Here is a 15876-nt window from a genome sequence, read left to right as displayed (position 1 = left end):
CCAGTACCAACAAAACAAAACAAAAGCATGCACTACCACACCTGGCTGAACTAACTTTCTTTCTTTCTCTTTCTTTCTTTCATTTTTTTTTTTATGGTACTGGGGGTGGAACCCAGGTGCAATCTCCGAGCTACACTCCCAACCCTAATTTCTAGTCTTTTTTTTTTGAAACGTTCTCACTGAGTTGCAAAGGGCCTCACTAAGTAGCTGAGGCTGTCCACGAACCTTTGTCCTTTGGTCTCTGGTTCCCGAATGCTGTGATTACAAGCGTGTGCCACCATGCCTGGCCTTGAACTTTTTTTTTTTTTTTTTTGGTCTGGGTCTGGAACCCAGAGGCATTCGACCTTTGAGCTACAGCCCCTGCCCAGTTTTTTATTCTTTATTTTGAAACGGTCTCACTGAGTTGCAGAGGGCCTCACTTAGTATCTGAGGCTGTCCGTGAACCACAATCCTCTGGTCTCAGCCTCCCAAATGCTGGGACTATAAGCGTGCGCCATCATGCCTGACTTTTTATTCTTGATTTAATATTTTGTTTAAAAATTTATTACTTTCTTTTTTTTATTTTTATTTTTTGTGGTACTGGGGTTCCTGGAAGCTCTTCTACCTCCGGGCTACACTCCCAGATCTATTTTTACATTTTTATTTGGAAACAGGGTTTCCTAAGCCAGCGCGAGCGGCTGGCTTTGAACCTGCGCGATTCTCCTGTCTCTGCCTCCCAAGCGCAGGGATTACAAGCATGCGCCACCACGCCCAGCAAAATTTATTACTTTCTAAAAGAACAAAGTATGAGCTGGGTAGAGAATGGGGTGGGAATTGGGGAAGGGCTAAATGAGTGATGTGTATGCCTCTACCATCTTGTACCCAATTAAGATGTATGACTACAGTGCACCAATATAAAAAGAAATAAAAGAAAAGCAATATTTCTGATACTTATTTTCTTTTTCAAAAAATTACGGTACCAGGCAGTGTCAACCTACTGTGTCACCTCACAGTGAAACAGCCCCAATTCCAGTTCCTACTCAAGTAAGGAATTATCAGCGCATCGAGCAGAATCTTACATCTACTGTTAGCTCTGGTTCAAATCCGCATGGCTCTCCAAGGTAAGCCTACTTGGCATTCTGTATCATTTTACACATTTTATGTGTGTTCCATGGTTGTTACATATTCTTTTCTTTTTTTTTTTTTTGTACTGGGGATAGAACCTCTGAGCTACATCCCCAGCCCAATTTTTAAAAAATTCTTTAATTTGAAACAGGTCTCACTGAGTTTCAAAGGACCTCACTAGCTGAGGCTGTCTGTGAACTGTGATCCTCCTGTCTCAGCCTCCCAAATGCTGGGATTATAAGTATGTGCCACAAAAAGTCATCTTCAAGCCATACCTGATGGCCCATGCCTGTAATCCCAGTATTTGGGAGGCTGAGACAGGAAGATTGCAGGTTCAAGGACAGCCTCAGCAATATTGAAACTCTCATCAGCCTAGCGAGACTGTTTCCAAATAAAATCTGGCTGGGGGTATAGCTCAAAGGTAGAATACCTCAGGATTTATTCCCCAGTACCATAAAAAAAAAAAAAGTCATCTTCATGGCATATTGTTAGGAAATTTGAGAGAGAAGTAAAGAGGGAATCCTAGAACCTGTTAGTGAGGGAGTAATTCTCTTTTTCTCCTTAGATCTGCAGTGGTGCGAAGGTCTAATACCAGCCCCATGGGCTTCCTCCGGCTGGGATCTGGCTCTCCAGCACCAGCAGACACAATACAGACAGTTGGACGAAGACTCTCTACTGGGTCTTCCAGACCTTATTCACCTTCTCCTTTGGGTAAGGAGAATTTAAAGCTTTTTCTTTTTTCTTTCCTCCAACGTTTTTTCACTATAACAAATCTGACATGACACACTCTTTAGAAACATTGTTTTCTGATGGCCATGGCTGTGATGCTGAGCTGATTGGAAGCCATATCCTATCCCCTCCTACTCTCCTCAGCTTTCAAGTCCCCTCTGAGAAACTGTATAAACCTGTAGGGATATCTATTGGAAATACTATAATACAAATGGATTTAATATATCAAAAGCATCCTCATAGCTGATTGTGGTGCCCATACCTATAATCTCAGTACCTGGCAGGCTGAGACAGGAGGATCAGCAACTTTGTCAAGCCTTTAGCACCTTAGTGAGACTTTGTTTCAAAATAAAAAAAATAAAAGCCAGGCAGATGTGGGGGCCCATATTTGTAATCCCAGTACTTGAGAGGTATAGACAGGAGGATTGCAACCTCAGCTACTTAGTGAGGGAGGCCCTCTGCAACTTAGTAGATCCTGTTTCAAAAATAAAGAATGAAAAATAGGACTGGAGGTATAGCTCAGGGATAGAATGCCCCTGGGTTCAATCCCCAGTACTGCAAGAAATAAAAATAAATGAAAATTAAAAATTAAAAAACGGGGCTTGTGCTGGGCGTGGTGGCACATGCTTGTAATCCCCACGCTTGGGAGGTGGAGACAGGACCGCACAGGTTCGAAACCAGACTCGCTGGCTTAAGAGACCCTGTTTCCAAATAAAATATAAAAAATAGGGTTGGGAGTGTAGCCCAGAGGTAGAAGGGTTTCCAGGAACCCCAGTACCACCAAAAAAAAATGGTGCTTGTGTTATAGCTCAGAAATATAATGCCCCTGAACATCCCCAGGACTGATGCCACACATACCCCATACCCCAGATTTGGGATCTAAACACAAAATCAGAAACCCTACGTTAACCGGGCATGGTGTTGCATGCTTGTAATCCCAGTACATGGGAGTCTGAGACAGGAGAATTATAGGTTGTAGCCAGCCTTAGCAACTTGTGAGACCCTCTGCAACTTTTAGACCCTGTATCAAAATAAAGAATAAAAAATCTGGCTGTGGGTAGAACTCAGAGGTAGAATGCCCCTGGGTTCAATGTCTTATTTGGAAACAAGGTCTCACTAAGTTGCTGGGGACCTTGTTAAGCTGTTGAGGCTGGCTTCGAATCTGCAGTCCTCCTGTCTCAGACTACCAGGTACTGGGATTACAAGTGTGTGCCACCACACCCAACTTTTCAAAGAATCCATAAAGTCAAAGAAAATGCTTAAACCGAGCATGGTGGTGCAAGCTTGTAATCCCAGCATTTAGGAGGCTGAGATTGGAGGATTGTGGTTTGCAGACAGCCTCACCTACTTAGTGAGGACCTCTGCAACTTAGTGAGATCCTGTTTCAAAATAAAAAATAAAATATAGGGCTGGGGGTGTAGCTCAGAGGTCGAATGCCCCTGGGTTCCATCCCTAGTACTGCAATATAAAACAATAAGCAAATAAATAAATATAAATAAATAAACAAGAAAATGCTTGTGCTGGACATGGTGGCACATGCCTGTAAATCCCAGTACTTGGGAGGCTGAGACAGGAGAACAAGGGTTCAAAGACAGCCTCAGCAAATAGTTGGTAGCAAATTGAAGGTAGAGTGCCCCTGGGTTCAATTCTAGTACTGCAATATAGTAATAATAACTATTATTTTTATTAATATTTTTAAAAAACGGAGTTAGCTGGGCATGATGGTGTACACTTGTGAATTCAGTATTTGGGAGACTAAGACAAGAGAATCACAGACTGTCTGCCAGCATCAGAAACTTAGTAAGACCCTGTTTCAAAATAAAAATAAAGTTGGGCGTGGTGGCACACACTTGTAATCCTAGTGATCCTGTTTTGAAGTTGGTTATATTGTTTTGTTTTGTTTTTGTGTTACTGGGAATTGAACCTTCGAGCTCCATCCCCAGCTCTTATTTTTTATTCTCTATTTTTGGGACAGGGTCTCACTGAGTTGCAGAGGGCCTCACTAAGTAGCTGAGGCTGTCCCCGAACCATAATCCTCCAGTCTCAGCCTCCCGAATGCTGGGATTACAAGCATGTGTCACCACGCCCGGCTTTTATTCTTTTTCTTTTTCTTTTTTTGGTGGTACTGGGGTTCCTGGAAACCCTTCTACCTCTGGGCTACACTCCCAGCCCTATTCTTATACTTTTTTTTTTTTTTTTTTTGAAACAGGGTCTCTTTTTTTTTTTTTTTTTTTTTTTTTTTTTTTAATTTATTTATTTTTTTATTGGTGCACTGTATTCATACATCATAGTAGGATACATACTTTTGTAGACATACATGCACACTTTTCCCAGTCAGCCCCCACCCAATCCCCACCCCATTCTCTCCCTATCCCTCCCTCCCATGCTTGGCTTAGTAGTTGACATCTAGTATTATGGCATTTTATCTAAAATTAAAAATGATAATCTCACATAACAGTTTCATTTGTCTGATACCAAGCTTTTGATGACTTAAAGATAACATTTCAATATTTCTTTTTGCTTTCTTTCTTACCAGAGAATATTTTTTTTCTATTTTTTTTAGGTGAAACTATCATATATTTATATATTTATTTTTCAGAAAAAAATCTATCCTAATATGGAATATGGACTCTAGGTACCCAAAACGATCTTGAAAAAGAACAAAGCTAGAAGATATATATTTTCTGATTTCAAACCATATAAAGCTACAATAATTGAAACAGTGTAGTACTATTCTAAAGGCAGATATATAAACCATTGGAGTTAACTAAAAGCCTAGAGCTAAATTCTTCCCTATATTGTCAAGTTATTTTTGACAAGGTTTCCATGAACATTTGGTGGTGGAAATAAAAATCTTTTAACTAAATATTGTTAAAAAATAATAATTACATGGAAAAGAATAAAATTGGACCCTTACCTAATCCCATATACAAATATTAACTCAAAATAGATAAAAGACCTAAATATAAATCTTAAGACTATAAACTTTTAGGAGAAAATCTGGGTCATTAAACCTCACAACATTGAAATTGGCAGTGATTTCTTGGTTATGATTTCAATGGCACAGGCAACAGAGGAGTATACAAACTCCCTAAAAAATAAAAAAAAAAAAAATTGTATATCCAAAGACAATGTAAACAGAGTTAACGGTTACTAATAGAATGGGATAAAATATTTCCAAATGCTATATCTGAAGGTATATTAATATTCCAACTAGAAATCCTAAAAATTAACAATAATGCAAACAATACCCTTTAGAGATAGGTAAAAGACTAACATAAATAATGAATCTCCACAGATAACCAATCTTAGTTGTCTGTTGAATGGAAAATCTTGTTTCTCTAGTTCTGGAGTGTGTTACCTATTTCTTCTTTGTAGTTAATCTCTTTGAGTATTTTCTCTAGTGCTGGTTTTGAAGACATAAATTCCTTGAGTTTCTGTTTGTCATGGAAGCTTCTTATTTCTCCATCTAATTTGATAGAAAGTTTTGCTGGGTAGGAAATTTTTGGCTGGAAGTTGTTTTCTTTCAGAATTGGGAATATGTTACTCCAAGCCCTTCTGGCTCTCATGACTTGGTTTGGGAAGTCTGGAGTGATTCTAATTGGTTTGCCTCTGAATGTCACTTGGCCCTTTGCTTTTGTTGCCTTTAAGATTCTCTGCTTGGCTTCCACATTGGTCATTTTGACAATTATGTGGCGTGGGGATCCTCTTCTCTGATCCTGTCTAAAGGGAGTTCTATAAGTTTCCTGGACCTGCGTATCAACCTCTTGCTCTATGTTTGGAAAATTTTCTGCTATTACTTCCTTGAAGAGATTGTTGATTCCTTTGGTTTCACTTTCTTTTCCCTCCTCTATTCCAATTATTCTTAGGTTAGCTCTCTTAAAATGGGCCCATATTTCTTCAATATCAGATTCCTGCTGTCGGATATTTTTTTCTAGATTAGAAACTATGAGTTCATTTTTGGATTGCTCATCTTCTAAGAGCGAGATTCTGTTCTCCATGTGTTCTAATCGGTTGTTTGTGCTTTGAATTGAGGCCTTTACTTCATTAATTGCATCCTTTATCTCTTTTTGGCTCTCTCTGAGTTCTTTTCGAAGCACCTCTATTATTTCTACAGTTATTTTCCTGATTTGATCTTCTAGGAATCTCTGATTTTCTGTTTTATCGGGTTCTGATGTTGTGGGGTTGTGGGCATTAATTGCTCCAGTATTATTCCTCTTTCCCATGATTTCGGATGTTTGTGCCTTCTCTGGGTTCTTCCCTTGGGTCACTATGACTTCCCTTAAGGTGCTCTGGATCTCGAGTCAGTAGTATCTCAGACCCCACTACTCCTTTACTGGGTTTTATCACAGAGTCTCAGACCCAGAGAGTCGATAGAGGCTGCTTTAGACTGTGGGGGGTGCCAGGTTGCACGATCTCCTATGGTGTGATATCTCGGCCACCGCCCCTCCCCCACTGGGTCAAGTCCCAGGGATTTCTCCTCTGTGGCCCGCAATGTGACTCACTGTTCTTGAGTACGCAGATGTAGCTGTACTGGCCTCGCTGAATTCGCTGCTGCTGCCGCCGGTAGCAATATGGCGCCGCTGCTACGCCCTCGGCTGCAGGGCTGGCGTTTTTCTTCTTGATTTTGATTTCTACTCTGAATCCCTGCAGCGTGTGCTGAGCTCGGCCACTGGGAGCTGTAGATGCTCTCTGCGTGGAGAAATCTCGCCTAGCTGTTCCGCAGTGGCTCACCTCGGCTTGCTGTGGCCGTCTGGTGAATTCGCCGCTGCCCCCGGCAGTATGGCGCTGCTGCCGCGTCTGCCTCGTCCTCGGGCCCGAGGCCGGTGTATCTCCTCTGTGGCTCTGTTCTCAGTCCGCTTTCTCTCTGGAGCCTGGTGATTTTTTGTTTCACTGGTGATGGTGTTTTCTGGCTATGACAGGCGCTGATTTTGTGGTAATGGAGATTTGTTGTTAGCGGGGCTCTTAAGCCCCGCTTTTCTCGGTCGCCATCTTCCCGGAAGTCGAAACAGGGTCTCTTAAGCCAGTGCGGCTGGCTTCAAACCTGTGTGATCCTCCTGTCTCAGCCTCCCAAGCGCACGGGGATTACAAGTGTGCACCACCACACCCGGCTTTTATTCTTTATTTTGAAACAGGGTCTCACTAAGTTGCAGAGGGCCTCACTAAGTAGCTGAGGCTGGCCACAAATCTGTGATCCTCCTGTCTGCCTCCCAAGGATTATAATAGTGCACCACCATGCCCAGCTTATATTGTATTTTTTATCTTAGCCTGCCTTGTGTCTAGCATATTGTTTACTCAGTAAATGTCAGTTGAACTAGAATCTGCTAACTAAATTCTGTGTGCTGAGAAGTATGTGCATGTGTTGTTTCCATCCTTCATTGCATTTGAGTAATTTCCTCTTTTTTTCCTATGTCTCACTTCACAGTTGGTACCATTCCTGAGCAGCTTAGTCAGTGCTGTTGTGGACACCCTCAGGGCAATGAATCCAGGAGTAGAAACTCCTCAGGTAGGAACATTTGGTGTATTAATAATTTGAATTTTATTATGAATGGACTTGAGTTATGTTATGCTAGTCTTTTAAAACAGTAGATTTAAGCCGGGTGCGGTGGCGCATGCTTGTAATCCCCGCACTTGGGAGGCTGAGACAGGAGGATCGCATGGGTTCGAAGCCAGCCTCAGCTCCTTAGGCTTTCAGCAACTTAGTGAGACCCTGTATCCAAATAAATATAAAAAAGGTCTGGGGGTATAGCCTGGAGGTAGAAAGCCTCTGGGTTCCACCCCCAGTACCACCAAAAAAACAGTAGAGTTGAGCGGCACATGGTGGCCCACACTTGTAATCCCAGCATTTGGGAGGTTGAGACAGGAGAATCGCGGTTTGCGGCCAGCCTCAGCTACTACATAGTGAGGCCCTTTGCAACTCAGTGAGACCACCACACCAAAATATGTGTGTGTGTGTGTGTGTGTGTGTGTGTGTGTGTGTGTGTGTGTGTGTACAATAATGTACTTGTTAAAGGATGCCAGAAAATATCTTGGTAAACAACTTTTAGAATATCTTGTGAAAAATAAGACATTAACCTGAATTCTCATTTTATAAAGTTGTTCTTTTATTTTTTTAGTCTTCACTTCCTACTTCTTCACTATGGGTTAATCCTGCATCCATTTTCTTGGTAGGTTCTCCAGTGCCACAGGCTCAGTCACCACAGTCTCACTTACTGGGTGCTAGACTGCAAAGCGCCCCCACCCTCACCGATATCTATCAAAACAAGCAGAAGCTGAGAAAGCAGTACTCTGACCCTGTGTGCCCATCCCACACTGGGGCTGGGCACAGCTGCTCACCTCAGCCCAGTCGTCCTGGCAGCCTCGGGGCCTCTCCCACCAAGCACATGGGGTCCTCTCCACGGAGTTCTGACTGGTTCTTTAAAACTCCATTACCAACAATCATTGGCTCTCCTACCAAGGTGTGCTTCTTACACTCTTTTGTAGGCCATGAACTGATGTAGTGCTTTATTCATGATGAGGTGGTCATTATTTTAGTAAGCACTTAATATGTACCTAGCATAGTATGTAAGTACTTTGCTTGTTGCATGCTTTATGTGTATGATCTCATTAATCTTCAGAAAAGGACACTAAGGCTGAGAGAGCTTAAATGAACTGCCCAAGGCCATACAGGCTATGAATAGAAGAGCCAGTATTTGCATGCATGTTTGACTAACTCCAGAGTCTATACTACTGACTAGTGTGTCATACAGTCTTGCCTTTTCTGAACAGTTCACCATATTGACTTATTTACAATCTGTTTCTTTAGACCATAGCTCCTTTTAAAATCCCTAAAACCCAAGCATCGTCCAACTTGTTAGCCCTGGTTACTCGTCATGGGCCTGCTGAAGGGCAGTCCAAAGATGGGAGTGACCCACGAGAATGTTCCCATTGCCTCTTGGTCCAAGGAAATGAGCGACTTCGATCTGAGCAGCAGAATAAGATGCTATTTGGCAGGTGAGAGACTGTTTCCTCTCTAGTGTTTTTCTTTTCTTTTTTTTTTTTTTTTTTTTTTTTTTTTTGTAGTACAAGGAATTGAACCCAGGGGCATTTATGTCTACACTATACTAGGATTATAGGGCTCTTCTCTAGTTTTAAAAATGAAAACTATAGTAGTTGGATATGGTGGTGCACACCTGTAATCCCAGTACTTAGGAAGCTGAGAAAGGTGGATCTCAGGTTCAAATCCAGCCTCAGCAATGTAATGAGGCCCTCAGCAACTTTATGAGACCCTGTTTTATAAGAAAATAAAATAGAACTGGTAGTGTAGCTTATGCCCATGGGTATATCTCCAGCACTACCACTAAAAAAACAAAATAAAACAAAAATAAAAACTAGTAAGTTGGGTGTGGTGGTAAATAATCCCAGTACTTGGAGGACACAGACTCAGCTTCAGGTATATAGTGAGACTCTCAGCAACCTAGCAAGACCTTGTTTTAAAAAAAAATAAGCCTTGGATTGTAGCTCAGAGGTAGAATAACCCTGGTTCCAAAGGAAAAAATAAAGCTATGATAACAAAATAAATGTGTTTTTGTTATAAAAGCCGCCAGATCACATTAGTAGCTTGCATATGGCATGTGATTATTAACACACACTGCATGCTTCAGAATGTCTGAAAACCACAGATGCTTTCTAGTACCACCTTGGTGGGGGGTTACTGGGGAATAAATCCGAGGGCATTCTAACTCTCAGTTACACCCCAGCCCTATGTATATATATATTTTATTTATTTATTTTAAACAGTTTCACTAAGTTACCACATGCTGGCCAAGAACTTGTGATCTTCCTGTCTCAGCCTCCCAAGTCTGGGATTACAGACATATACAAGAAGGTCTGAAGCCGGGCGTGGTGGCGCACGCTTGTAATCCCCGCGCTTGGGAGGCAGAGATGGGAGGATCGTGCAGGTTCGAAGCCAGCCACTCGTGCTGGCTTAGGAGACCCTGTTTCCAAATAAAAATGTAAAAATAGGTCTGGGAGTGTAGCCTGGAGGTAGAAGGGCTTCCAGGAACCCCAGTACCACCAAAAAAAAAAAGGTCTGAGCTGGGCGTGGTGGCGCACATTTGTAATCCCAGTTGTTGGGGAGGCTGAGACCCGGAGGATGGCAGTTCGTGGACAGCCTCAGCTACTTAGTGAGGCCCTCTGCAACTCAGTGAGACCCGGTTTCAAAATAAAGAATAAAAAATAGGGCAGGAGGTGTAGCTCAGAAGTCAAGTGCCCCTAGGTTCCATCCCCAGACCCGCAAAAAAAAAAAAAAAGAAGTTCTGGCTTGGACCAGGCATGATGGCAAATGCTTGTAATCCCAGCATTTGGAAGGCTGAGACAGGAGGATTACGGTTTGAGGCCATCCTCAGCTACTACTTAGTGAGGCCCTTTGCAACACAGTGAGACCCTGTTCCAAAATATAGAATAAAGCTGGGCGTGGTTTCACACACTTGTAATCCCAGCATTCAGGAGGCTGAGACCGGAGGATCGCGGTTTGCAGCCAGCCTCAGCTACTAAGTGAGGCCCTCTGCAACTCAGTGAGACCTGGTTTCAAAATAAAGAATAAAAAATAAGACTAGAGGTGTAGCTTGGAGGTAGAATGCCCTTGGGTTCCATCCCTGGTACCAGGAAAAAAAAAAAAGAGGATCTGGCTTTCCTAAACTTCTGTCTTTTATTTTGGCTATGGAAGTTTATCTTTATCCTGAATTGCTTAACATCTATTCTTTTTTTTTTTTTTTTTTTTTTGGTGGTTCTGGGGTTCCTGGAAGCCCTTCTACCTCTGGGCTACACTCCCAGACCTATTTTATATTTTTGAAACAAGGTCTCTTACGCCAGCGCGGCTGGCTTCGAACATGCGCGATCCTCCTGTCTCCGCCTCCCAAGCGCGGGGATTACAAGCATGCGCCACCACGCCCGGCTAACATCTATTCTTTTGCTTCCTCATTCTCTGGTGTCCTATTAACCCTCCTGTTTGTTTATTTATTTATTTATTTTGCATACTAGGGATAGAACCCAGGGACATTCTACTTCTGAGCTGAGCTATACCACCAGCCCTATTTTTTTTTTCTTTGTGGTACTGGGGATGGAACCCAGGGGTATTCAACCTCTGAGCTACACCCCCAGCCCTATTTTATTTTTTGGTGGTACTGGGGGTGGAACCCAGAGGCTTTCTACCTCCAGGATATACTCCCAGACATATATTTTATTTGGAAACAGGGTCTCACTAAGTTGCTGAGAGCCTCACTAAGTAGCTTAAGCTGGTTTTGAACCTGTGTGATCCTCCTGTCTCAGACTCCCAAGTGTGGGGATTACAAATGTGGGGATTACAAGTGTGGGGATTATAAGTGTAGGGATTACAAGCATACACCACCACACCCAGCCCGGCCCCAGCCCTATTTTTTATTCTATATTTTGAAACAGGATCTTACTGAGTTGCAGAGGGCCTCACTAAGTAGCTGAGACTGGCCAAAAGCCATGATCTTCTTGTCTCAGCCTCCCAAATGCTGGGATAACAAGTGTGCACCACCATGCCAGCTCCCTTCTATTTTTAAAAAATGAGCCGGACGTGGTGGTGCATACTTGTAATCCCAGTGCTTGGGAGGCTGCGACAGGAGGATTGCACAGGTTCGAAGCCAGCTTCAGCTACTGAGTGAGGCTCTCAGCAACTTAGACCCTGTTTAAAAATAAAGTATAGCACTCGCTTCAGCAGCATATATACTAAAATTGGAACAATACAGAAAAGATTAGCATGGCCCCTGCGCAAGGGTGACACGCAAATTCATGAAGCATTCCATATTTGTATAAAGTTCCCAATACAGGAAAAAAAAAAGTATAAATAAGTCTGGAAGTAATAGCCAGAGGTAGAAAAGCCCCTGGGTTCCGCCCCCAGTTCCACCCAAAAAAAAAAAAAAAAAAAAGATCAATTTCCTAAGCCAGATGCGGTGGTGCACACTTGTAATCCCAGCATTTGGGAGGCTGAGACAGGAGAATTGGAGCTTAAGGTCAGCTTCAGCTACTTTGTGAAGCCCTCTGCAACTTAGGCCCTGTTTCAAAATAAAGAATAAAAATTAGAGCTCAGGTATAACTCAGGTAGAATGCTCCTAGGTTCAGTCCCCAGTACTGCAAAAAGAATTTTTTGTTATTAACATCATTGTTCTTTTTAGATCCGTCAGTACTGGGAAATTATCAGATCAACAAGTAAAGGCACCTTTAGGTGGACACCAGGGCAGCACAGATAGTTTAAATACAGAGCGACCAATGGATACAGGTAAGAGCAGTCTCATTTCTTTTTAGGGAAGTAATTTGTAAACACATTCATTTGTCTCTTATTACTGCTATGGTAAACTATCACACGCTTAGTGGCTTAAAACAGCAGACACATGTTATCCTGCATTCTAGAGGTGGTTCCTTTCATTTCATCTTCCTTTCCAGAAGCCATCGGGACAGAGGCTTGGTCGGTATTCTTTTTTTTTTTTGGGGGGGGTCTGGAGATGGAACCCAGGGGCATTTGACCTCCGAGCTACACCCCCTGCCCTATTTTTTATTTTTTAATTTGAAACAGGGTCTTACTAAGTTGCAGAGGGCCTCACTAAGTAGCTGAGTCTGTCCTCGAATCGTGATCCTCTGATCTTAGCCTCCCAAATGCTGAGATTACAATCTTGCGCCACCACGCCCAGCTTTTTTTTTTTTTTTTTTTTTTTTTTTTTGCAGGTATGTGGATGGAACAACCTAGGGGCATTCACCCTCTGAGCTACACCCCCCTGCCCTATTTTTCATTCTTTTATTTTGAAACAGGGTCACACTGAGTTGCAAAGGGCCTCAAAAACTAGCCAGGCTTGGTGGTACACACTTGTTTGTAAGCCCAGTACTTGAGACTGAAACAGGAGGATCACAGGTTCATAGCCAGCCTCAGCAAGACTCAGAGGTCAAATGCCTCTGGGTTCCATCCCCTGACACGCAAAAAAAAAAAAAAAAAAAAGGACTTGGAGTGTAGCTCAGATGTAGAACACCCTTGGGTTCCATCCCCAGTACAAAAAAAAAAAAAAAAAATTCTGAGATTAGTCTTGAACCTATTATGATCCTCCTTGTCTCATCCTCCCAAGTACTAGGATTAGAGGCAAGCGCTACCACTCCTGGCTAATTCCTGTTTGTTTGTTTTTGTGGTACTGAGGATGGAACCCAGGGGCCTTCTACCTCTGGGCTACACTCCCAGACATATTTTTATATTTTATTTGGAAACGGTCTCACTAAGTTGCTGAGAGCCTCACTAAGTAGCTGAGGCTGGCACAAACCTGTGTTATCTTTCTGTCTCAGCCTCTCAAGTGCTGGGATTACAAGCATGCACCACCACGACTAGCCTGTGTTTTGTTTTGGTATTGGGGTTTGAACCCAGGGCATTGTGCCTATGAGCCCCTTTATTTTAAAATTTTCTGGGTACCAGGGGCATTGTTCCAGCCCCTTTATTTTAAAATTTTCTGGGTACCTGAGGTTGGTCTTCAGCCTGCAAATTTATTATCTCTGCCTTCCAAGTACTGAGATTATAGGCCTATACCACCATGCCCTGCTAGTTTTTTTGTTTGTTTGCTTTGTTTTTTATGGTACTAGGAATTGAAACCAGGGGCCTTTTACCTCTGAGCTACACCCCCAACTGTATTTTATTTTTTATTTGGAAACAGGGTCTCACTAAATTGCTGAGAGCCTCACTAAATAACTAAGGCTGGCCGCAAACCTGCAGTCCTCCTGTCTCAGCCTACCAAGTACCAAGACACTGGATTGCAAGCTTGCACTACCATGCCGGCCATAGTTACTTTTTTTTTTTTTTTTTTGGTGGGTCTGGGGATGGAACCCAGGGGCATTTGACCTCCGAGCTACATCCCCTGCCCTGTTTTTTTATTCTTTATTTTGAAACATGGTCTCACTAAGTTGCGGAGGGCCTCACTAAGTAGCTGAGGCTGTCCGTGAAACGCGATCATCCGATCTCAGCCTCCCCAAATGCTGGGATTACAAATGTGCGCCGCCACACCCGGCCCAAATTTTTATTCTTTATTTTGAAACAGGGTCTCACTGACTTGCAGAGGGCATTACTAAGTAGTTGAAGCTGTTTGCAAACCGCGATCCTCCGGTCTCAGCCTCCCAAATGCTGGGATTACAAGCGTGCACCACCACGCCTGGCTATTCTCTATTTTGAAACAGGGTCTCACTGAATTGCAGAGGGCCTCACTAAGTAGCTGAGACGGTCTGCAAACCGCAATCCTCCAGTCTCAGCCTCCCAAATGCTGGGATTACAAGCATGTGCCACCATGCCAACCTTGAACACTTCTAAAATATATAACTAGCTGGGTGTAGTGGCACATGCTTGTAATCCCAGTATTTGGGAGGCTGAGACAGGAGGATTACAGGTTCACGGTCAGCCTCAGCAATTTATTGAGGTACTCTGCAACTTAGTGTGACCCTATTTAAAAATAAAAAAAGAAGCCAGGCATGGTGGTGCAGGCTTGTAATCCCTGCGCTTGGGAGGAAAAGAGAGGAGGATCACACTGGTTTGAAGCCAGCAAGAGACCCTGTTTCCAAATAAAAAATAGGTCTGGGAGTGTAACCCAGAGGTAGAAGGGTTTCCAGAAACCCCAGTACCACCAAAAAAAAAAAAAAAAGAAAAGAATAAAATTGGCTGAAGCTGTAGCTCAGAGGTAGAATGCCCTGGGTTCCATCCCCAGTACCACAAAAAAAAAAAAAGAAAAGAAAAAATATATTCAGATATTTTGCTGACCAGATATTCCAGTACCAAAATATATATAATTTTGAGTAAAGAATGCTTTTTGTTAAAGAAAAAAAATAACACTTTCCTATGATCCCACCCCAATAGAAACACCTTCAAGTTATGACATTGTGAACTCTTTATTGTAGCTCCTGCAGGAGCTTGTGGCATTGTACTGGCACCTCCAGCGGGAACTGCAGCAAGCTCCAGGGCTGTCCTTTTCACTGTGGGGTCTCCTCCACACAGCGCCACAGCACCCACCTGTACCCACATGGTCCTCCGAACAAGAACCACCTCAGGTAAGGAGCATTTGTCCTAATACAATCTGTGGCTAATATTTGGAGTGTAAGGTTCTGAGAGCAATGTAGTTTTAAAAGTTAGACAAGTCACTTAACTTCTCTGGACTTCAGATACCTAACCGGTAAAATGAACATGACTGTTTCCTTTACTTAAAGAGTTACAAAAATAAGCAAAAGTGAGGCGTGTTGGCACACATTTGTAATTTCAGTACTTGAGAGGCTGAGACAAGAGGATTGCAGGTTTGAGGGCAGCCTCAACTAGAAGTGAGACTCAGCAACCTAGCGAGAACATGTTTTGAAATAAAAATTAAAAATAGGGGGGCTGGGCGTGGTGGCGCACGCTTGTAATCCCCGCACTTGGGAGGTAGAGACAGGAGGATCGCGCAGGTTTGAAGCCAGCCGCGCGTGCTGGCTTAGGAGACCCTGTTTCCAAATAAAAAATATATATATATAAAATAGGTCTGGGAGTGTAGCCCGGAGGTAGAAGGGCTTCCAGGAACCCCAGTACCACCAAAAAAAAAATAAATAAAAATAGGGTTGGGGGTATGCTGTGGAGGTAGAATGCCTCTGGGTTCAATCCCCAGTACCACAAAATTTAATTAATTAATTAATTAAATCTAAGCCAGAGCTGGACGTGGTGGTGCACACTTGTAATCCCTGCATTTGGGAGGCTGAGACAAAAAGGATCATGGTTCATGGGCAGCAGCCTCAGCTACTACTTAGTAAGGCCCTTTATATATATATATATATATATATATATATATATATATATATATATATATATTTTTTTTTTTTTTGTGGTACTGGGGTTCCTGGAAGCCCTTCTACCTCCGGGCTATGCTCCCAGACCTATTTTTTATATTTTTGAAACAGGGTCTCTTACGCCAGCGCGGCTGGCTTCGAACCTGCGCGATCCTCCTGTCTCTGCCTCCCAAGCGCGGGGATTACAAGCGTGCGCCACCACGCCCAGCT

At 42.9% G+C, this 15876-nt stretch overlaps 1 protein-coding gene across 1 annotated transcript in view; it reads left to right on the top strand.

Annotated features, from left to right (window-relative positions):
- Nucleotides 1–15876, top strand: part of ULK2 (unc-51 like autophagy activating kinase 2) — an 87883-nt gene that overhangs the window by 63500 nt on the left and 8507 nt on the right. The window contains exons 15-21 of the mRNA XM_080712571.1: nucleotides 963–1100; nucleotides 1670–1815; nucleotides 7259–7339; nucleotides 8005–8291; nucleotides 8639–8826; nucleotides 12015–12118; nucleotides 14755–14904. Coding sequence (XP_080568697.1) covers nucleotides 963–1100; nucleotides 1670–1815; nucleotides 7259–7339; nucleotides 8005–8291; nucleotides 8639–8826; nucleotides 12015–12118; nucleotides 14755–14904 — 1094 coding nt within the window. The remainder of the gene's footprint in view (nucleotides 1–962; nucleotides 1101–1669; nucleotides 1816–7258; nucleotides 7340–8004; nucleotides 8292–8638; nucleotides 8827–12014; nucleotides 12119–14754; nucleotides 14905–15876) is intronic.

The sequence above is a fragment of the Muscardinus avellanarius genome, assembly GCF_963383645.1.
Source record: "Muscardinus avellanarius genome assembly, chromosome: 16".
Classification (NCBI taxonomy): Eukaryota; Metazoa; Chordata; class Mammalia; order Rodentia; family Gliridae; genus Muscardinus; species Muscardinus avellanarius.
This window is presented reverse-complemented; position numbering and strand designations above follow the sequence as displayed.